Genomic DNA, 24,336 nt, shown 5'->3' with positions numbered 1-24,336 from the left:
TTTAGAGTCTTTGAAATATGGGGCTCATCTGCAATGTTCAAAAAATCTTGATTAAAGTCAGCTGTATCGTTAGAAGTCCAACCTAATTTTCTAAACACTGTATGTGGTCACATAGGCACAACAATTTTAAAGTTACTTTAAGAAATTCCAAGAATCCAGAGTGAGGGGGTGTTTGTATGGGGGAAATAATCTATGCTCAGTTACAATCATTACCTATCCAGAAAAATCTGAGCAACCATCCCAATTTTCACAGGTCTGCCCTGCAAGCCTGGGACAACCAGAATCCTTATTTTATTCTGAGTCATGCACTGCAACAAAGAGCATTTTAATCCTTCAGGTTTATCCACAGAAGCATAACAGAATTTCTATATCGAAGATACAGTAGTAACCAAAACATGTACATTTTTAAGGGCACTCTGAAAGACATTTTCAGAAGCATTAAATATTCTGTCAAATAGCAAATTTTACATTATATTTGTAAGAGTCAAGTGAATGTAATCAAAGATTAGAAGTGTATACCTTGGCAATGACTGTAACAAAATCCTTGAAGGTCTTTAGCTCAGCTCCCTCAAGCGTCTTGTGAGTGGCAAGCTCTACCCTGAGCAGGTAATGCAATCCTGATTCAAGGTCAGCCATGTACAGCTTAGCTCTAAAACACATATATAGTGTTAAAAATCGAGGCAGCTTTCTTTCACCCATTTGCTCACCAGTCATTAAGGTAAAACGGATATACAGTGGGCACTATTCAAATCTCAATCTGCAATTCCACAGTGATTGCAGTATCTCCTATTCCAAGTGCAGGACTATACAGTGCAGTGCCTAGTATGGTGAATGTCAAGTTTAATGGCTTCCACAGTACTCTAATTTTAGAACAGCAATTTTATGCCACTAGTTCAGAGACTAGACAAATGAAGCACAATTGCATAAAAAGTTCTCTTGTGTTTGAGTAAGAACTTTCTGCCTCCCAGCCCAATTTCTCCCTCTAGAGAAATCATAACCCTGACATTGTCAGCAAGAAAATTGCTGGTGTCACAACTTGCGACTTCTCTACATGGTTAAATATAAGTAGAGAACAACAGGCTGTGAGGGGGAAAAACCTTTTGTTTAACAGAAGTATCTTTGAGGAGGAGCAATGCCAAGGAAACTGACAATAACAAAAGTGAAAATAAACCCATATTAAGGAAGATGGAATTTAGACATTCTCCCCAAATGCAGCAGTCCCACTAGAGAGACCTTGTGCACCACAGTGTATTTAAGAGTCAGTCAATTACAGAAGGTCTTGTGACAGTCAGTCACCCACTGATGGATATGGATAAAGCACACATTTGAGGTGAATGAGACATCAACACCTCCCTTCCTCAGAGCAGCAACTATCATGGAAAATATTTCTATATTTTCACCACCACCAATAGACAAGCAACTGAACAAGATATAAACACCGCAGAGTTTGTATCCTTCAGTGCTTTTAGATTAGCCCAAGTTAGTACCAAATACAGCAACACGGCATAACAAACAGAACTGGATACAGACCCGACAGCCTAATGTTTCAAAAAATTCCGGAAGACCCTTATGTCTTATAACCCACATGATTAAACAGTCGATTTAAGAGAGCCGATCAATCAGAAAGCCAGCTTATTCTGACAACTTATTTGCATAATGATAACAGTACACTTAAAAACAAATGAAAAGCTGCAGTGGAGAACTGGGAAACTTCTGGGGGGGTTTTATGAAAAAAGTGTGAGACTCAGTTTCCCCTCTCTCCCCTTGTATTGTTCTGCCATGTGGGTAGGGGTTAATTTATTTTTTTGAGACAAGGGAGTGACTGTGTGGAAGTCACCTAAGCATAAATGAATCATCAGGAACTAAAATTACTGGGGAATAATTAATGTAAATTCCCTAGGCAGGTAAACAAAGTCTGGAAAGGCACCTCATGAGGAAAATGGAGTACCCTGCTTTGAACTGGTTGAAAGAGGTTACCAAACAAAGAACTGCCAAGCCTGCTACAGGAGGGAGATCACTCTCACTGAACTCAAGAACTGACCTCAGGCTGTGACAGGAAGGACACACCCTGCAGAAAGAGTTTGAAATCTACCAGCATCTCCATGTTGAAGATGGGTGATACCTGGTACGGGAGGCAGGCATATAAGCTGTTTGTTGTTTTCAAGATATGTTTTCTCTATAATGCTTTTGGTTCCAAATAAATATTTTGATTTATGAAGGCTGGCTGGATACTGATTAACACTGTCATAGCCCCTGAGAGAGAACAAGATGTGAACTAAACTCAGACCTGCTGAAGTGATCACAGTGAATTGCAAGAGGAATTTTAGCCTAAATTCCCCGTCTGGAAGGGAAGGAACGTTGGCTCCCACCCCAAGAAAGGTAATGGCTAGAGGCCTGAGTGGCATCCCCTCATGGAGGCCATGAAGAGGTTAGAGATACAGGTATCTCAAGAACTGTGACAGCTACATTCTGAATGATACAGACTACAGACGTATTCTGAGTGGCCGAGTGCCACCTCTTTCGTAAACAATGTATTCACTTAATAACAGTGATAAAAAGTTTATTAGTTAGTATGTCTGCTGACTTCTTAAATATAGTTGCCAGTATTAAATCATCAGGCACACAAACAGTCTAACTGGGAGATTCTTATATAGTGATCTTTTATAAAACATTGTATTGTACAAGCACCAAGATTGATAGAATCATTCACGTTAATAAGATACTCATTAGCTACAAAAATCAGTTATCAAAACACAATATTCTATATAAACTGTTAAAAGAAAACATAGCCATCTGTCAAAAAAAAACAAACAGGGCTGACACTTTAATAGTAACCATAACAAAAAATGAAAATAAGTACAAAATGGAAGCACTCAGTCCTACATCTTTTCCAGCTAAAGATGCTGAAGGATTATCTCACTGCAAAGCTCTTGTATCCTTCTCTCAAATAGTCAGAGGGTGAACATAAACCTAAGTGGATTTGGTCTGATAAACATCTTTTCTGGTGACTTTAGGGTTTTCTAATATATATGCATTTACCTAACACTTTCTAGTGGTGTCCTGACTCACCATTATACAAACAAATACTGGGTTTGCTGTTTTCTGTAGATTTGACAAAAGCTTGTTAAAAATTTTTAGTACTGACTATGTTTATCTGGGATATTGATTTACAAGCTAAAGTTTTCCAATAAAAAAAATAAACTAGTGAACCCTACATTTCAGATACTGGTTTGATCATCAATCCTGCTCACACTGACACCAATGGAAGCAGAATTGAGCCCTGGATTTTTTAAGTAAAGCATGTGTTTAAAATAAAAATAGTCTCTAATAGAACTTTCTTCCAGAGAAATGCAAACATTTGCTCCAAATGCAGATTGAAAATATTGCTTGAAGCTTCTTTAAAATCTCTAAAATAGTCATAATTGCAAGAAAGGTACATTCACTAAGTAGAGTATTTATTACATCTCTGCTGCTAGGGCTGAATTCATTTACCAGTGTATCTGGTATATTGTGAAAGGGATCCTGCTGAACAAACAAATGAAAGCAATGCTGTACAACGTGATCTGCAAGACATTTCAGTGCTAGGATCCCTTTAATATTCACACACAATCCCTTTGTTCTGCTCAGCAGGTCACCATGTGGTGGTTCAGCTATTCAATTCCGGGTGTTTCCTTTGAATAGTTATGGAATCAAATAAAGCTTTCAGCTACAGTAAGATGTTAAAATCAATTACTGTATAGCTTCCCACTTGGCAATAATAACTGTGGATTTTAACTACCAACCATTAAACTGAAGCTCAACAGCATCACTTACTTATCAAATTCCTTCCATGCCTTGATTTCTGTGCCCTCCTGTTTATTTTGCTTTTTTGGTAGTGGAAGTTGTGAAACAAGTTTTCTTCTCACACCGGGCAGTGACTTTAAATAGGAAGAAAAGAAAGACCGAAGAGGCTTCAAACTGCGTATGAAAGGACAGTGTAAGGGTTAAAAATCACCTCAAGCTAAATGATTGACAGGAACAGTTTAATATATCTGTGAAATACGAGATTTGGTTTTCTTTACTCTTTCTTTTAAAAGTCTGGTAAAAGACAGCATGTTTGCAAATTTTAGAAGCAGCAACAAAAATAATTAGGACCAGTGGCTTGCAATACCATTCAAACGAACAGCAACATCCCATTTTCATAAAGACTTCAGGTCATATTTGTACACCTTTTGCAGGCAACACTTTCACTGAATCCAACAGGTGATTTGATTGAATTGGATCTGTGGGATTTGGTACTTAATATTTTTATTTCAGATCTGTCCCAAACCATACATATTCTCCTCACAGGCATCACAATAATGAGTCAGTGATAATGACTGGTAGCAGTGGAAGACATGACTAATACAGAGTCTCTTCCCAAAACCTCAGTGATATCCTATTTATCAACATCACTAGACTATCAGCATGTCACTAGCTACTGCTCAACAGTTTATATTTTCGTAACACTTTGCACTGACACCGTCAGCCTGGAATTTCTATTTCACAGATGGAGGATTCTTCTTTACCGCTCATTTTACAAGCACGTTTGTGAGCCGTCTAAACTCACCACTGCAGTGAAGTTATAACTAATCACTACAGCATTTTGTTTTTTCTCCCAGCTGAGGGAGAAATCTATTTTTTGTTCTCTTAGTCCATTTCAATGTATTGTAAACTCTTACAGAGAGTCAGCTGTACAAGTATAAGATTATTAAACATGAATGGGATATTTTTCATACGCAACGGAATAGCTGTCTCAACAATGTCTGAGATTGTCAGTCTCTTCAAATATGAAGAGTCTGAACATTAAACTTCAATCAGTAAAATGCACTGATCACATATTGGGATACATTGCCTTTATTTAAATGCACAAATAAAACCTGGTTATCAAATACATTAACTTGTATGCAAGGAAACTAAGGCAACGGTTTTAAAGCTTAACTGAACCCCTCAAAGTACTGCAAGTATCCCTTACAGATATATAGTACTTACATGTTAATTAATCCATGGGACCCATTTGGATAGATCAGATAACATGAAGGGATTGAGGTAATACCAAGTTTCTCTAGAAAAGCCTTATCAGAATTCAGCACTCTCTTTACCATAATGTTTTCATACTGAATCAAGTCTAAGATCACCTGGGTGATGAGAAGACAACACACAAGAGTTACACACTGTTCAAAGAATATCCAATTCTTGTAAAAAAGGATAAGTATATTACAGGGAGTGCACCATACTTTTAAGTAAACTAAGCTGTTGATAGAACCACCTTACTATTCATCAAGTATATGTATACATTAGGACTGTCGATTAATTGCAATTAACTCACACGATTAACTCAAACAAATTAATCGTGATTAAAAAAATTAATTGTGATTAATCGTAGTTAAACAATAGCATACCAATTTAAATTTATTAAATATTTTTGGATGTTTTTCTACATTTTCAAATATATTTATTTCAATTAGAACACAGAATACAAAGTGTACTGTGCTCATATTTTATTATTTTTTATTACAAATATTTGCACTCTAAAAATGAAAAGAAATAGTATTTTTCAACTCACCTCATAAAAGTACTGTAGTGTGATCTATTTACTGAGAAAGTGCAATTTACAAATGTAGAAATTTTTTTGTTACGTAACTGCACTCAAAAACAGAACAATGTAAAACTTTAGAGCCTACAAGTCCACTCAGTCCTACTTCTTGTTTAGCCAATTGCTCAGACAAACAAGTTTGTTTACATTTACAGGCGATTATGCTGCCCGCTTCGTATTTACAATGTCACTTAGAGTGAGAACAGGCATTTGCATGGCACTTTTATAGCAGGATTGCACGGTATTTACGTGCCAGATATGCTAAACATTCATATACCCTTTAATGCTTTGGCCACCATTTTGGAGGACATACTTCCATTCTGATGCTGCTCATAAAAGAAATAGTGCATTAATTAAAGTTGTGACTGAACTCCTTAGTGAAGAATAGTGTCTCTCCTGCTCTGCTTTACCCACATTTTGCCATATATTTTGTGTTATGGCAGTCTCGGATGATGACCCAGCACATGTTCGTTTTAAGAACACTTTCAGTGCAGATTTGATAAAACGCAAAGAAGGTACCAATGTGAGATTTCTAAAGATAGCTACAACACTCAACCCAAGGTTTAAGAATCTGAAGTGCCTTCCAAAATCTGAGAGGGACGAGGTGTAGAGAATGCTTTCAGAAGTCTTAAAAGAGCAACACTCCGATGCGGAAACTACAGAACCCAACCACCAAAAAAAAAAAAAAAAAGAAAATCAACCTTCTGCTGGTGGCATCTGACTCATGATGAAAGTGAACATGCGTCGGTCCCCACTGCTTTGGATCGTTATCGAGAAGAACCCATCATCAGCATGGATGCATATCCTCTGGAATGGTGGTTGAAGCATGAGGGGACATAAATCTTTAGCGCATCTGGCACATAAATATCTTGCGACGCCAGCTACAACAGTGCCATGCAAACACCTGTTCTCACTTTCAGGTGACACTGTAAACAAGAAACAGCAGTATCTCCCATAAATGTAAACAAACTTGTTTATCTGAGCGATTGGCTGAACATGAAGTAGGACTGAGTGGACTTGTAGGCACTAAAATTTTACTTGGTTTTATTTTTGAATGCAGTTTTTTGTACATATTTTTTTAAATCTCTCGACAGCCCTATTATTTATCAGTATTCCAATATGGACACTAACAATTTCTGTTGAACAGAAATTTTACCTCATTGAGAGAAACAATTTTTTCTCATCTTCTGAGCTCTATGATTTTTCCTTAACCCATCCTGACTTTTTCCTCCCTCAAGTCTCACATAGCTGAAGACCACATGAGAGACAGTGATGAAACGTCCTGAAGAAGCCTCCAAACACAGATGATAAAATGATATTTGTCACACACTCACTGGTTTGTGATGACATGTTACATACATACAAGGGTTTAAAGCCAATTTTTCAGACACTGGCTTCCATTTTTTCTGAGCTCTAATAATTGTAGGGACAATTATTTGACTCACAGTTTAGATGTCATTTAGATGTCGAAGTTTATGACTTATGTGGACACAATCAAGGACTTAAACATCTACATCACTTAAACATTAACTCCCAAAATTATGTTTGCAAATATGCAGGCCCAGTTAAGATTCCGATGAACATTTGGCTCACAACTCTCTCTCTCCATTTCAGTCATTCAAGGTCCCATTACTAGAGTCATCTTCCTCTCCTGCCATTCCAATGACTGTCCTCCTCAAATCTGTCTATTGGCTCACTCTTACCATATCAAATCAAACTCTTCATTCTCATCTACAAGGTCCTCAATAATCTTGTTTTGTTTACTTCTCTGCCTTTATTTTCCACTCTGCCCTTCTCTGTGCTCTTCCCAATCCTCTTTTCACTCCCCCCTTGCTGCCCCTACACACTTGGCTTTGTACCTTCTGCTATGCTCCCACGTTGCCCCTCATGCTTGGGAGGTACTCCCCATAAACATCCACAAAGCCACTCCATTACTCTCCTTTGCCAGAATGCCTACAAAAACTTGACAACAGTTAGGCAGTGGTGCTCGGAGATCACAACCTATCACTCTAGCCAGAACTCTCTCATTGTTTCCTTATATTCCTCCATCAGTCCGTCTGCATCCATCTGTTGTCTCTTATCTTATACTTAGATTGTAGCCTCTTTGGGGCAAGGACAGTCTTTTTGTTCTGTTTGTACAGCACCAGGCACAATGGGATCCTGGTCCATGACTGGGGTTCCTAGGCATTACAATAATACAAATAAGAATATGCTGCTCCCTATGCCTTAAACTCTCCCCTAGATTCATTCACCTCTCTTCTCCAGCTAGCTTCTTCAAACCCATCTCTTCAAATCTCTCCGTTTCTTCTCATTAGTGATAAATACCTAAACCTCCCTCTCCTGAACTATTCTGCCATGTGTTGTGTGCATGTCTTGTCTTATTGAGAGTGTAAGCTTCTAGAGGTGATGTGTGTGTCTATTTCACTTAAACACTGTATGTAAACTTAGAACACTATACAATGTTAGCAGAATTTCCATTCTTGACAGCAGATACCATCAGAGTATCTTCCATTTTTCGGAAGGCAGAGAGCAGAAGGCAATAAGACTACAGAATGGACAAAATAAAATGCCGAGAAGCTTTGTTACTGATACCTCCTTGTATCTCAGTAATGTCGATTTTCCACAATTAGCCACAATGAACCAGCACCTGGGAACCAGTCTGCTTCTGAACATGGTTCTCAAAGCAGGCAACACCCCACACTCCGGTTGTGCCGCTGGCCAGCTCCTAATCTAATGTAATTAGACGTGTCAAACACACATTGCATGTTTCTATACAGATTATGCCTAGTAATCATGCAATTTGTTTTTGTTACTTGTCCTAGATTTTGGCAGTAGTAGAAAACTAACAGAAGTTGTGTAGGCTAACTGCAGCTCTTTAGATTGTGAAATGGTGCCAAACCAAATTTCATAACAAATTAATTCTCCACCTCCTCATACTTCAGTTCAAGATGCTGAAAATATTTACTATCCAGTCTACACTACAATGATGGCACAACATTTTGTAAGTGTCCTTAAGTTTCACATTTAATTAGGCAATGTGGCACATAAAGCTACCCCATTCATGTATAGCAAGATTTATATGCAGGGGTAGACTGTCATCTCCTCAAGCCAAGGACTATGTTGTATAGCGCACTGCTAGCACTGGCATTATCTACATCTCTCCCACCACGCAGATTGTTTCAGTCTGGCATTTTGAATCCCACAGTGCTTTCAATATTGCTAAAAAAAAAAAAAAAAAAAAGCTTGTCCCCCGTGCAGCACTCCAATATCCATGTTTAGTTAATTCGTTGTTGGCCCTTTCCTGCTGCAAAAGACCCTGCTGTGTTCTTTATTTGGCACATCCAAAGGAAGGCTAAGTACCCCAGAGGGGTTCTTATCTCACTTACTTGCTACAATGACATATTTAACTGCTTCACTGATTGATATCAATCACACACAGAAATCTGTTATAAGATTTAAATGGGCAATTAGGCCCTGACTCCAAGAAACATATTAGCAGCTTGGGCCAATTTGAGACATTAAATAAGATATGTATGAAAAACAGCATATTACCACATTATAACAGCATACAGGATATGCAATACCCTAAATGTAAGATCATACAATTCCTGAAGTCTCTACTACACCTCAGCACAAACTGAGCTAAGACCATCATCATCCAAGAATTCTACTACAATATTCTGCATTGTCTTGGTTTTGGTGGCTTTTTTATTTTAATTAGTGTGGTGTATGGACCACACAGACACACAGTATATCATACAGATTACAATAAGATAACGATGTTGCAAAAGCTGACCAAAAGGAACAAACTTTATGAATGGTTCTCTAATAGTGATAAAGCAATGTCATTCATGATCTGAAATATTTTTCCTGTGATGAAGTGAGGTTTGACAGTCAGAAGTATTTTGCTAATATTGAGGAGGATAAACTAAACTTCCACTAAGGCATGAAAGGAATCCAAATAGCAAGAAAAGTAAAATTGCATTTCTTTAAAAAACACACTCCTCTTAGTGACTAAAATAAAAGCCAATGTCTTATGGCATCACATGGCTTAGTCATATTCTAAATGCATATGATCTGGCTTTAACTACTTACATGCCAATCCTGCAAGCAGGCGCACCTTTATTCACATGAATAGTTCCACTGACTGAATAAAATATAACTTCAATTGTATTATTCATGATTTAAATATTGGATTAAATTCAGAAGTCACACATTACCTCTCGCCCAACATAGGAGTTACTACTTTCAACCACAATGGCAGTATAATGATGACTATTCTTGTCAAAAAGAGAAGAAATCTCACTGGACCTTTTAAGAAAAGGAAAGCTATTTAGCACATGAAGAATTCAATGTTCTCATTACCCACAATATGAACTTACTCTAAGTATTTGTTAAACAGAAATACAAAAACATTCTTTATCCTTGGAAACAGTCCTGACATTTTATTTGAGTAGCTTACTAAGTGTACAATATTTTCTGTTTTTTCAAACAAGATTCTTACGGAATTGGATCCAAGGCAGGGCAAGCAGGTGGTCTTGATTCTTGGGAATGGTTCTGTAGAAAATCAATCATCATCTGACGAACGGTTTGGAGCTCACGATCTGACCCTGCTAACAACAGATAAATAAAGAACTATTCAGAAGACAGAAAAGTATCACTAAGTTCAGGTTGTCTCATTCTCTGTTTGAGGTTTTTTTAGTTAAAAAGCTAGGTGACAATGTTTGTTTTAGGAGGGGGTAGAAGTACTTTTATTTGTAAGATTAAGTTTGCAGACTTTTTGTAAAAGTCGTTTTCCCAAAAAGCTTAAAAGAAACAAAAAGATATTTGTTACTCAAAATAGCTCACCTGCGTCTCATCAGTTTCATCTTCAATACACTATCATCTTGCATCATCCTGGTCTACACTCACACACAAACAACTCTTGTAGTGGCAGGAGTTCAAGCAGCTTTTTCGCAATGGAGATGTTCAGTGACCAAATGAACGCTTTTTGTTTGCACACTGGCTAACAGCAAGCATTGAAAATTTGAGCCACTGGTGTAACGCTCTTAACAAATGGCCCAGGTAAGGTAACAGCCAGCCACAAAGGGCAATAAATAATAAAGGGTTTTTTAGTTTAACCTAAGGTTTGAAATTGGGCGGGTGGGGGGAAAAAAATCAAGCCTAAAAACGGATTCCTTAAACTTTTTTGCCAACAGAAGCAACCCTAAAAATAGCAGGTACAATTGCAATAATATTCTACCGGAAGGGTCAATGGTGCAGGTGGTCTGTTTTCTGACTTCTGGCCTTTTATATGTTAGTCCAATTGAAAAGATGTGTTACTTTAGTCTGCAGCCAGACCACTTCACGGTGTGACCATATCAGAGCCATAAAGTCCAACGTTGTTTAACATTTAAATGAAGGACTTCTAATAAATTCAGGTGTTGGAGAAAGCAGTGCTGGTAAATCAGAATGTGGCAATCTTCCATTGAAGTCAGAGCCAAGCAAGTGCTTCAACAGGGACACCACGCTGCTGAGAGGTGTGTGTGTTTTTTTTAAATGAGATTTAAAATGAAGGATCTGCCCACTTGCAGCAATTAAATACCACAATGTATTTTAAAAGCACAGGTGTGTTAACTCCACCGTCCCGGACAAATGTAAACTCTAGCAATTACATTCTGCCATCTAAAATTTCCCCTGCAGTTTCATTTTCAAAGGATATTTTTAACCTATTCTAAACAGTTGCTTACTGTACTGTTAAACAGCCTGTGTATTCCACCTAGGGATGTCTGAATTTTATTGATGGGTAAAGAAATCTTGTTTATTATATAATGTACTCTGGGATAGTGGGATAAATGCTTTTGAGATAGGTTAGAGTAGGGTTTTCTTACCTTTGTAATTTTCCCCAGTTGTGAACTGCTTTGTAAATGCTTTGAAGTACTGTGGGGTGAAAAAAAATATTCCTTTGAAGACAACTCATGGCTCAAGGGGAAAAAGTACTTCAGGAAAGCTCAGTTCAGAGGCAGAACACAATTTTCAGGAGTTCTTGCTTTTTACAGTTTTAATTCATCACACATTGTTACTTAGCTTACAGACAAGCAGAATATACAAGTGAAATTTTACTTTTGCCTGGTAAATTCCAAGGGCTGATCCTCAGCTGGTGTGGTTATAATGGTTGCTGATTTACACCAGTTGTGGATCTTGCCCACTGATCCTTAAACAATCAAACTCTTATAAGTCAAAAATTTATATAATTTAACAAACTAGTGACATAAAATTCCATATGGATTTTCTCAGAAAAAAAAAATTTTTTCAGAGGCATTTTGAAAAAATTCAACTCAAGTCTCCAACTTCATAGACAAGGTTAGGATTGAGAGGTTGACTCATACGGATGATTTACTTAGCAATACTATTAACTGATGGATATACTTGATAGATTGGACAACTGGTCTGAAATCAACACAACGCAAGTCAATAAAGACAACTGCAAAGTTACACAGGAAAAATTAAATGCACCAATATAAAATGGGGAATCACTAGCGAGGCAGTAGTACTTCTGAGAAGAAGCTGTGGGTTACAGCGGATCACAAACTGAATAGGAGCCAACACTACAGTGCAGTTGCTAATATCCTGGGGTGTATTATTAGGAGTGTCATATGTAAGACACAGGATGTGATTGTCCTGATCTACTCGGCACGTGTGTTGCCTCAGCTGTGTCCAGTTTTGGGCCCCACATTTCAAAGAAACAGGCCAGAGCAACAAATATGATACAGAAGTTTAGAAAACCTGACCTATGAGGAAGCATTAAAAAAATGGGAATGTTCTGAAAAGAAGACTAAGGGAGGACATGGTAAATCTTCAAATATGCTAAGGGCTGTTATAAATAGCATAGTGATCAATTGTTCTTCATGTCCCCTGAAGGTAAGACAAGAAGCAATCAATCTGCAGCAAGGGGTTTAGGTTAGTTATTAGGATAAAGATAAGTAAGTACTGGAATAGGTTACCAATGGAGATTGTAGAATCCCCATTTGTTGGGCAAACACCTGTCAGGAATGGTCTAGGTTGACTTGGTCCAGACTCAGCATGCGGGGCTGAACTAAATGACCTCTCGAGGTCCCTTCCTGCCCTACGTTTCTATGATTCCGTGCTAAAGAATATTGCTGACACCCTAAACATTCTTAACTCCCTCTGGTGGTTAAAACAAAACACATAATGCAACATAACTTCTACCTATTTTAAAAAGCAAAACATACAGTGCTTTGGGAAGAAATGAGTCAGGTTTTGGTCTCACAACATGATAAAAGAAAAAAAATCACTATTGTTTTTCCCACCATCAGAAGAACAAACAGTTTTTATATTATAACACTTCTCTTCTGCCTTCTCACACTACAAACTTTTTATTGAGATTCTCCTTGTCTCCCATTTTATTCTCACATGGGGTAAATAATGATGATGATGATTACAAACAACAGGGAAGATCATGGCAAAAACAGAAGTTCATTTTCATCCTTAGATGCAAAATTTCCGTATTAAACACAGTTCCTGATTCTCTTGGCAAACAGTAGAAAGTATTTTTAAATTCAATTTAAGTGAACTGTGAAGTAAAAAGTTAAGAATGATATGAGGCTAGCGAAGGATTGATCCAAAGATTACAAGACTAACTAACACACAGTCCCTCATGAAATCAGCTACTTGATTCCATCTTTGTCCCTGATGTATCGGTTTTGAACTACCGGATTTACCCTCATGTCACTAACTGAAACAAAATGTATAACGCTATTAATATTTACTATATATGGATCTTTACATGTTTAACAGCTAACAAAAATATATTGCATCCAGATACCTTAGTGATGGGAGACACAAAAATGCTTTTAAGAATATATTGCTTCCTGGGCCACATGTCTTATGTTTGAAAAATTCTAATTCAGTGTTTAGGACAATCATAAATCCAGCTGATTCATATAATTGCATAATCTATTCCATTCTTTTGATTAACAGAGCCTGAAACATCTTTTATTATAATCACAAGAATCTTTGCAGAAGAAAAAGAAAGCACCCAAATCCAAGAACAAGTACACAATATACTGGGTAAATAAGTTTGCTCTGTTTTTAACTACAGGTAGGAGGTTCAACAGTTGTAGTTTGGAACATGGAATAATAGAAAACAAGTATTTTTTTACAAAATGGAATGACCACCATTTGCCTGATGCTGTATATCGTGCTACTTACCCTAAAAGTTGGATAGTAGAGAATACCATATTCTTTACAGGTCTCATAGTTCTCTTCCTCCCCGCAATCCAGCACACCAATCCTGATGGCAGGTTCCCAGTCTGAAAATAAACAAACACACACATTTACTTTTTGGTGCAGCGGTGACCAGGCATCCTATCTTAGGTCATGCTCCGGCTCCCATGGAAGTCAATGGCAAAACTCTCACCAACTTCAATGGGGGGAGGATCAAGTCGTAGGTCTGGGCACATCTGTCCTACATTTGCACCCTCAATAATAATTTGGCTGATTAGTTTTGAAGACTAACTAAAGATGACATCTACCACAATGGAGAGAAGTATTTTCAACAAATCTAAAGAAAAAGAAACCCAAACCAAACAATTAGACTTCTCTCTAAGGCTGCTGGCATTTACTCAGTCCAAGTGGATGAAGCAGGGCCCAACTCAACACTAACAAGTGGTACTGTATTCTCTGGTTTATCCTGTCAGCTAAGCACATTATTCAGTTAACTGTATTCTTCATGTCAGTTTTCAAAGATGAACATAATGGTCACCCATCTGCATGGCTTTCAGCTACATGGCTACATAGATGATGTATAATCTATCGGAGCTGATGGTAACATAGACCTGCTTTTTGCTGAACTTGTAACTTATTCAGAGGCTTACAAAATGGTGCAATGCCTAATTAAACCACAAAGCTTACATTTTGATTAATGAAGGTGCTCTTAGGTGCAAGTGCTGTCCAAGGGCATGCTGGATGCAACTGGAAAATATTTGAGCAAATACAGAACCATGAAGATTAATTGTGGTGTAGTTTCAAGTTTTGTAAAGAGTTGTATTGAGAATAACTACAAATATTTGGAATGATAAATCGCTTGAAACATTCTTACACAAACCATTTTGGTTAGAGAACCTTTGGAGGTCTTTAATAGTTAGTTTCTTTCCCCCTTTATCAGTATTTTAAAGTAATATGGTGAAGTACATGCTGCCAGTAAACATTTAAATGTATTAAGCTTCATTGCTAAGAGATACCTGTGCACTGTACAGAAAAATATTCAATCTTTTAAAAATAAAGTTCTGTTGCAACTCTCACTCCCCAACAACCTTCCTCCCCTACCTATGCAGAATAATGGGAGGAAACAAGGGAACATTAGATGTCCATAACTAACCCAGAGAAGTTTGGAAAACAGCCATGACAACTCTGGACATCCTCAAGGAGGGAGCTTCAAAAGCCAGCCCTCAGCATTGAAAAGGTCCCATCTCCAGCATGTCCTCCCCCGCAATAGGAAACAAGAAATAGTGTATGTCACTTTCCTTGCTGTACCATCAGTTTAATCATTCTTTAGTGGCCTTTAAAGAAACTTGTGTTCCTTGTTGGAGGCCAAAGATAAAAGGCTTGACATTTGGAAAAGGATCATTATCACTCATTTTCATTATTCATTTTGTTGTGTCATAGAATACGCTTATTAGGGATGAGTGAACTGGCTCAGATAAATTAACATCATTGTCCCTCAAAATTTTCATCCAAAACTTTATTTAGATATTTTTAAAGATGTTAGCTTGACCTATTTCCTCTGTTTTTGCCCACGCATGCCCTCCATGGACTGTGAAGTGTAAATGCCAAAATGCTGCAAATCAAGCTGTTCTTGTGAGATTTCCAACTCAATTTTGCAGCTCCAAGTAGCTCGGATAGTTCACACACGCTTCCAAGCTTTTGGAGCCTTTGGTATTCAAGCACACTGTTGACGTTTAAGTCCCATGCGTACGTGTGGTACTAAAGCAAACAGATACATTCATGTTGTCAGCTTTGCATCAAGAACTTTAGAATTGTCAGTATTTTTTTGCCCCAGAGTTCTAAACGTAGCAAGCATAAGAAGAGCTAGGTAACTTTTACTGTAATTAGTGCATGTCAAATTGCTAGACTGTGAACAAAACAAGTGTACTAACAATTTTTTTTGGCTATATATCCATAACTTAATAGGATGTAGTCTCTCTTTGGCATTGACAGAGGAATTCTTACAGCAGTATCATAACCCGAGGCATTTTCCAGAAGGATTTGTTTATAACTAATTCCATTCTATTTTCATCTGGCAGACTACAATAACAGTTTTAACAGACAGCCTCAAATATTGTTTTGTAGGCTCAAACTGGATTGTTCATGCAGTATTCTCACATCACACCAAAAAGCATCTGACAAAAAGCGTCAATGCTTGCTGTCCTCAGGACAACAGAGGCAGAGACTTAAAAAGGACTTTCCATTCAGTGTGTCAAAAAGGTGAGATCGGGAAAGTTATGGTCTTAATAACTGTCTCTCCCAAAGTTTATTTCTAGGCAGAAGAAATGACTGCTGTTGCAATCCCTTACCCAATTAAATGCATGCACAAGTGGTACAAGTTTTTAGTACTCTGCACTGAAGGTCTACAGCATAGTTTACAAAACTTAGAATCAATGGTATGTCATATAATAGTTCACACACTTCTTGCAAGAATTCTAAATCTTTCTATCCTGGTAAAATTATCATCTAGAGAAAAAGCAATAATATGTACAGGAAATAGTTTCTTTTGTCTTCAGGTACTAACTGTTGGATTGAAGACCGATCTGAAATATAGTCTAATCTCTGGATACTTTATAGTGGATTTATATGTTGGGAGTCAGGAATAAAGTCCCTCTTTATAGAGGTAGAAAGCTACAGTTCACTTCTCCTAAAAAGAATAATTTGTATAATATTGTTGACTTAGAATGGCTGATACATTCCTCATCTACAGATCAATATTTTCAGCATAACAATGTGCTCACCAAGCCATTCCTTCTATAAGGATAAAGCATTTGTTTTATTATTATGAAGATAGAGTATCCATCTATGAATAATCAGGGATTTTTCGTTAGTGATAACGCATAAAACAGTAGGAAGGACAAAAGGAGAGAAAACTTTAAAGTGTCTGCATCATGATCAATAAGCAAACTCATAGTGACATTTCATGCCATGTTGTGCAATCAGTTTAATCCGACTAGCTTCAGTAGGTAATTTCAAACCCTAATAAAAACAATATCATACAAATTGCACTGGAACAACAGATCACATCATTCTGAATTCTCAAATTGCATATAACTGAACTAATATAGTTAATACTATCATCCAGTTGGTGTAACAGATGGCAACCGTTCCCTTATTTGAGGAAAAAACATTTTAGGAAATATTCAACATGAAGAGCTGTATTAATGTTTATTATTCCAGTTTCACAGTGAAACTGCGCAATGACATAAGATACAGTAATACGCCTCTCTTCTTGCTGTCCTATACTGCTATACTTTACAGAAAGAAGTTGTGGAATGTAAGCATCCATCTGTAGGAGATACTGAACTTTATCTTACAAGTTATTTTTCCGTGTAGGTGTGGAGATGAAGCTAAGGCTCTCCCTCCCTCTTCCCAAAAGTAAACAATAAGGCCATGTACTTAATAGGGCTTATAATATTTTAAAAGCAATTCACAGCTGGACAAAGTTTGGTGGTCACACCACACATAAGTCATTTTCAGAAACTGTGCTTCAGAACTTGATGAGGGTGGAAAGCAATTTACAGCTCGGGATCTGCTAGCATCATTCTCTCTCAATTCCAAAAAAAAAATCTGTCTGTACTATGCAGAGAAATGGTGCTTTCATAGTCATGCTAGAAAATGTCTGTCAAGTGTGGTGCTGGTAGAACCACATCTGGTGTCTGATCACCATTTCTGAACACTGCTGTAGCTAGCAAAATTCTTCAAATGCAGACAAGACTTAATCTGTACAATTGTTCTTGGATGCATAAGAACTCAGGAATTTTCTTTTTAAGCCACTCCCTACTACATCAGTATGCCGAAGGAGAATCCTCAAGTAGTTACTTTAAAATACTGAAAGAAGAATCCAAACAGCTTTGGCAGAAGTTGAAGATTCATCTATCACTATTAATGCTAGTGTCTTTGGGAGTTTTTTCTTTTACGAATTCCTGCAAAATCAACAAACTCCTTAAATTTAAAAACATACTAAAGTTAAACTTGCCTCTGCGTCAAAGGACATGAAAATTTCATTACGTTCAAAACTTGATCGACATTTCTATGCCAGGCTGCTTTTGAAATTTAGCGTGACCTTTGTTTTTCTTTGAAAGAACTCCTGCATTTTTATCAGGAAGGATGGGGCAGCTGATTGAGAATTTCAGTTGTAGTGAACATGCCAACAGCTGAACAGGCGCCAGCAGTAACTATAAGCATCCTAGAGCAGATGGACATGTATTCACAGGAACACAAAAGATACAACAGTCTATTTTATCAAATAAAATGCAAAATTAAAAAACAAAGTTTGGCTTCATGGTATCTGTCTCATTCAACTTTTACCACTCCTCCTCCCTTTTCCACCTGTCTTGAACCCCCTACACACAATGAACAGAAGCACTATAAACCTAATGCAAATAGCCTACTTTACAACAATGCAAGCCCATCACTAGCTAAATACTTGGGTTAAAGAGCACCAGCTGGGATGCGTGCAGTTTAGCATTCACTTCTGTTAAAAGAGCCTTTAGTTTTCTAAGGGAAGTGAAACCCATGCTTCTGTTCACCTCTGTAACACGCAGCCTAGATCGTACACATTTTATTTACAGTGGCATTGCAGCCTACAACACTACTGCATATTAGATTTTAAAGTGATATTAGTATTACCGGAAAGGCCCAAATAGTTTTCAATGAATGCAGAATGAAAAATAGTACCAAGATTTTCCAACATTGCATTACTAAAGAGTTAAAAATTTAACATGCCACATCTCACATGCCAAATTTAGTCCAGTGCTTCCAAAGTAACAGCAATACTTTGCTATATATTTAACTAACTGGAAATTGTTCCAAAAATGAAAGTTAGGGATATCAATGGAAAACAATTTCTGATACAGATTACATTGGAGGATCTCTAAGTACCTCATGTGTATCCTAAAATGTGTGAAAAAGGAAATCCAGTAAAATTATTTAAACGAAGACTATTACTACTTATTCTGAAGAATTTTCCAGTCTCCGTTATAGATTTCTGCAAATATAAAAGTACAAACGATAAAAAATTCAAAGGCTGGTCAAATTGACTGTATTTAGATTAAACCTATCAACACTTAATATTCTAAAGTATCCAACGTATCAACATCAAAACATTACTAAAGAGGGAACACCTTTTCACAAATCTTTTTCTCTTATATACTACTGGCATTGCAGTTTTCTCCATTATGAATGTTTAGTAACAGATAAGAGAGACATTGCAGGGCTTCCCTTTATTAGTATTCCCTGATGATCAGGTGTAGAACTAGCATGAAAGTCTACTCCTGGACTATACAGCTTCTCCTGAAAAGGTGTTCATTTAAGAAATAAGAAGGAAGACACAAGTGCCAGCTCCAGAAGAGGGTTACAGGGTTTTTCAGTTATCTTTGCACTGAGAACTATTATGTAAAATTCCAGTCCCAAAGCAAATATTACAGGCAAGTTTTAATTGCCTTTAAAAAATAGCAATAGTAAACTTAAATAGAGCAGCAGTCCTGGAAACTGTTTTAGCAATTGGGCACCATCAGGACCAACTCCAAAATTAATTTTAATGTTTATTTTGATGGAAGAGTGGATAGATACCTAAATGAAAATATAAGTTTTGATGCTCCATCAGGGTACGTGGCATTGCATAAAGCAACCATAGTTCCTGCTTTCAGTGTTTGAAGTTTGCAGTTGTTACTGCAGAATTTGAGACCTTCAGAAAAGGAATAAAAGTGAACTATGTTAGCACAGGCCTTCTCTATATAGAAAAGCTGCACCAATTTAACTAGATCAGTAAAAACTGCTTTAGTTCAATCACTGCAACCCCCTTGTGTAGACACTGTTTCTGTATAAGAGCGCCTTATATTGATTTAGAGATCCATATGTCTTGTCAATGTGGTAACTACAACTGAAATACCTAAAATAGGTTGTAAATCACATCTTTCTTTATTTCAATGTAAATCTGTGTGTGGGAATTTATTCTGGCTTATGACACTCTTCATCTGAAATAAGCGTGTCCACACTCAAAGTTTCCTCAAAATAACTAAGTGTGAATTATAACCAATTTGTTATTTTGGTTCCAGTTGTCATGTAGACAAGCCCTAAGAGCAGCCACACAAAGGGGATGCACCAAATTCACAAAACAAATTCCTAACTCAATTTTGTTAAATCCGTACAATTTACTTATGTGGACACGTGCCAGGAGATCTGAAACACATTTTAGTGTTTGAGTAAAACACCCAGGAAAGATAAATCTGAGTAGTCCCCCGTGTGAAATATTTTCCATTTCCTTTCTCATTGTGGCAGTTCACATGGGTCTCCTACTAACACCAACCTTTCCAGACACAAAGGGTACGTCCAGACTACCCACCGGATCGACTCCGGAACTCCACCAGGGCGAGAGGCGGAAGCAGAGTCGACGGGGGAGCCGCGGCCATCGATCCTGTGCCGTGAGGACGGGAGGTAAGTCGAAATAAGATAGCGTAGCTGAAGTCGACGTATTCCCATAGCTGAAGTTGCATATCTTACATCGACCCCCCCGCCCCAGTGTAGACCAGAATTAAGACAGAGAAGTTATTTCAGACAGTGCCCTAACCAACTGCACTGTTAGTAGTGCCCATTTTGGTCTGACAAATTGCTAATGCAATAAGGTCTGCCAATCACAAAAAAGTAAATCTTTTAGGGGGGAAATTTTCAGATGTGGCTAGAAGCACAAATCCCTCTTCCCACAAGGTGCTCCCCCTAACCCCACAGTTGGTCACAATAATATAAATAAAGTTTCAACAAAGGTCCAATCTTTTGAAGTGCTGAGTTGAACTCTATGGCTGTATTTGCAAAGAGCTGCCAGCTCTGATGCATTTAAAGCAAAAAGCCTTTTTCAAAACTAATAATTGGAACCCAGACAGTGTTAAGTTAAGCACAGACAATGGCTCCAAATAAGATAAATCAATTTCACAAGAGAACAGAGGTATCTTTCCTTACAAGTCCCAAGATGCAAAGATTTATCTGGAAATCACCCAATTTTGCTATTAAGAGTTGGAAGATCCTCTCTATTCCAGAGAGGCAAGCTTCCACCAGCTCTCTTTCAAATTCCTCTTCAAACCACACTTCTACCATTCAGTCCATCAAGCTTAATGCACTGCCCAGGTAGTTCTCTTTTTTTAAAGGTATTTGCATTTGATTGGTCATCAGTAATGTCATATTGGATTGAAAGCAACTTGTGGTAGCGACTTTTCCGGTGTATATTCTATATGGCTCTGAGATGACTGTCAGTGCTAGCTCACCGAGTAAAAATAGTAAAATAATAGTATCTTAAGTGACTAAATACACATCAGACCTAGGGACAGGGGTAACAAAACTTTTTTGGCACACAAATCAAATACTGATTATTACAAAATGATTCTGTCCTATTACATGACTGCTGGCACATCGTGCAGTCTCACACCACACACAGAATGTCCGCCTATTTTCCCATTGTTATTCTTATCCAACACTCCCTTTTGGAATGAAGCACTTATTTTTGCTTTGTGCTGGGACCTGAGCGTCTGTACTAACTGTAAGAGCACAGAAGCGAGAGATAGCACTATTAGCAGCCACACTGGGTAAGAGTCAGTGTTCCAGAAGGCCACAAGTGAAAATTCATTACAGTGTCAAGCAATATGCGAGAAACACATTGAATGTGCTGCATATGGACCCACCCTCCAGATTAGCCACCAGGGCTGTCTCAGACCGGGCTAGGGTTCATCCATTTAACCAGTCGGTTCTCAAATGTGTCTTGCAATTCATATGAAGGGAAAGGCAAACTCATGTCAAGGATGATATAAATCTTGTGGTTGGTGATCCAGTAAGCCAGACTGCTGATGAAAAATTCCAAGTGTTCTGGACTGGAGAAGTTTAAAATGTTGCTGAAAAAAGTTATTAGTAAGAAAATATACATTTTAACTATAAGCAATGAAAGCTATTTGTACGTAAAATTAACAAGGTGCCATGCTGATGTATAAAAATAATAAAAAGAAATTGTTTACACAACACCCAAAAGAAAGCCAGGCACTTTTCATTAATCAAATATTATAAATTCATTAATAGGAGCAGAAAGTTTATTCCTGGGGGGCAGCGCCTGAGTGAAAACCTATAGTCAATATAGGACTATAGCATTTCATAACAATAAGGAAATAAAGGTGGCTTCTCAAGACATACATGCTAAGATTGTTAACAGGAATTTAGTACAGTTGCCATTTCATTTGACAAAAATTCTATTCAGGTTCTTAGGTGGTGCCCATCATCAGGGTATCTAAGCAGTAAATCCCCATGCCTCTGAGAATTTGGCTTACAGTTTGGATTTTTACAGTACTTCATTCTTTTCTATCTTCATTTCTCTGTACAGCTCCATGCAAGTGTTCAGTTTTCCTTTTTATATTAATGCACTGCAGCTCAAACTATTATTTCGTTATTTGTTTAGCTCTTAAAATAGGGTAGGCACTTTACAAAACATACAGAAGATGCAGTGCCTGAAAGCGTTTACAATCTAAATATACCACATATGCTGTTAGAGCTTCCACTTTTACACTGTGAAGCACCCAGATACTTGATATTTGCACATACACAACACCCCAGCACTGGAATTCTCTTCTTCAGGACAGTGAAAGCAGAGATTCTTTTCTTAATTTGAAAATATTTTTCACTATTTCTACGGTTGTTGCCATTTATTACATATTGCTCCTTTCTGGGCAGCTCTTTGATATAGTAACAGTGTTTTGCAAATCAACAAGTAAATAAAATAAAGTGGGGGCAAAGTGGGATTTGGGGTATAATGTTGATATCCTTGTCCAGGATTCTGCTGGGGGGGGGGGTGCGTGCAACCCATACAAGCGAGGCAGATGGAAGTTAGACAGGTTAGGGGGGTTTGCTATGGGGACTGGATTGGTGATGGGATGCCGGGAGGTAAATTGCTTTGAGATCTACCAACTAAAACCAGCTCTCTATGTGCACCGTCATATTTTGACAGTTGCTTATTATAGTGGCTAGCTGTGTGAATGGGGATTGTGGGGGCAGGAGGATCAGTGGTGTTAAGGGGGGGACACCCCATTACTTTACACATCCCAACGCAGAGATCTCAAGGGCAGGGCAAAGCTGTTGTGGGTGGAGGGGTTAAGGGGGTACAAGGTGGGGGGAGTAGGAGAGACTGAAATCTTCTCTCCCATGTGCAGCCAGGGCGAAGTGCTGCAGTGGGGACGAGGGGATAGGAATGGCGGGGGGGGGCTACAGGCACATCCCCAGCCGGAGCCCGCACAGGGGGAGGGAGGGAGGGCAGAGGGTCACGTCCCTGGCCGAGGCGGTGCGGAGGAGGCGCGGCTGGGCTCCCCGGGGAAGGGATCGGGGGGCTCCCGGACTCACCTTTCACGTCCCCGGCCAGGGCCCGCCAGGTCGGGGCGAAGCCGATGCAGTGGCCGCACGATGAGCTGTAGAACTGCAGCACCCAGGCGGCCGAGGAGTTGAGCAGCGCCCGGCGCACGGTGCCCGCCTCCAACACGGTCAGCGGGTCCTCCCCGGGCCGGTACAGCCGCGCCGCCTCCCCGCCCAGCCCGGCCGCCGCCACCAGCCCCAGCAGCAGCAGCGGGGCCGGGGGGCAGCCGCCGCCTGCACCACCCGCCGCCATGTTGGGAGCCGAGGGGCGGGGGAGTCCGGCCGCCGCTCGCCCTAGCAACAGGCCGGGCCTGGGGACGGGCCTAGGCTAGCAACCGGCACCCGGCTGGGGTTGGCACGCAGGAGGGGCGGGGTCCGCGAGACACGCCCCCCAGGGCTTCCGCACTGTCACGCCCCTCGGCTGAGGGGAGTCACTCCGAATTAGGCCCCCCCTGCCGATACACATTTGACACGCACGACAGATCAGGGGGGAGTCACCCCGAATCAGCCCTCCCCCACACTAGGACTTCTGCACTGACTGCCCCACAGATGAGGGGGAGTCACCCCGAATCAGACTCCACCTCTCCACACAGGGCATTGCCCCACAGATGTGGGGGGGTCAGCCAGAATCAACATCCCCCACTCAGCATTGCCAGCCCCAAGCCTTCAAAAATGAAGGGATATAAATAATACATTTGGGGTTCTGTTTATTTGCCTCCTGGCTTTCAAGCCTTTAGGGGATTCTGTCTTTGAGCTTTTCTCTGCCGCCACAAGGCCTAGAAACTTACTGGCTTTTTTATTTACTTGACAGCCATGAGCTGCACCTAATCACAAGATTCCAGGAGATGGGACTTTAAGAAAAATGCCAAATATCATGAGAGTCGAGATAAGATTGTGAGAATTGGGGAACGCTGCCTCCAAGTGAGGGAGAGTCACTCAAAGAAACTCACTCCAATGAGGGAGTCATCCCCAAAATGGAGAGTGACACCCCAAAACAATCACTCAAATGAGAGGAGACCCTGCAAAATGAGAATAGGTATCCCCCTGAAAACAGAGGGGTGCTGCCCTGAGAATTGTCC

At 39.1% G+C, this 24,336-nt stretch overlaps 1 protein-coding gene across 2 annotated transcripts in view; it reads right to left on the bottom strand.

Moving 5' to 3' along the window:
- QSOX2 (quiescin sulfhydryl oxidase 2) overlaps positions 1-23,633 on the bottom strand; it is a 40,275-nt gene extending 16,642 nt beyond the window's left edge. Inside the window, exons 1-8 of one of the 2 annotated variants that reach the window (XM_024106291.3) lie at positions 23,249-23,633; positions 13,826-13,926; positions 11,485-11,533; positions 10,119-10,224; positions 9,835-9,925; positions 5,011-5,156; positions 3,814-3,957; positions 520-649 (exon numbers count right to left, since the gene is read on the bottom strand). In XM_024106291.3, the coding sequence (XP_023962059.2) occupies positions 520-649; positions 3,814-3,957; positions 5,011-5,156; positions 9,835-9,925; positions 10,119-10,224; positions 11,485-11,533; positions 13,826-13,926; positions 23,249-23,510 (1,029 nt within the window). In that variant the 5' untranslated portion in view covers positions 23,511-23,633. Of the gene's footprint in view, positions 1-519; positions 650-3,813; positions 3,958-5,010; positions 5,157-9,834; positions 9,926-10,118; positions 10,228-11,484; positions 11,534-13,825; positions 13,927-23,248 lie in introns of both variants that reach the window. The other variant, XM_005299486.4, reaches the window with a different exon arrangement.
- Positions 23,634-24,336: the final 703 nt, after the last annotated feature.

This window comes from Chrysemys picta, chromosome 18 (genome assembly GCF_011386835.1).
Source record: "Chrysemys picta bellii isolate R12L10 chromosome 18, ASM1138683v2, whole genome shotgun sequence".
NCBI lineage: Eukaryota > Metazoa > Chordata > Testudines > Emydidae > Chrysemys > Chrysemys picta.
The sequence above is the reverse complement of the archived record's forward strand: the minus strand, read 5'-3'. Positions and strand labels throughout refer to the sequence as shown.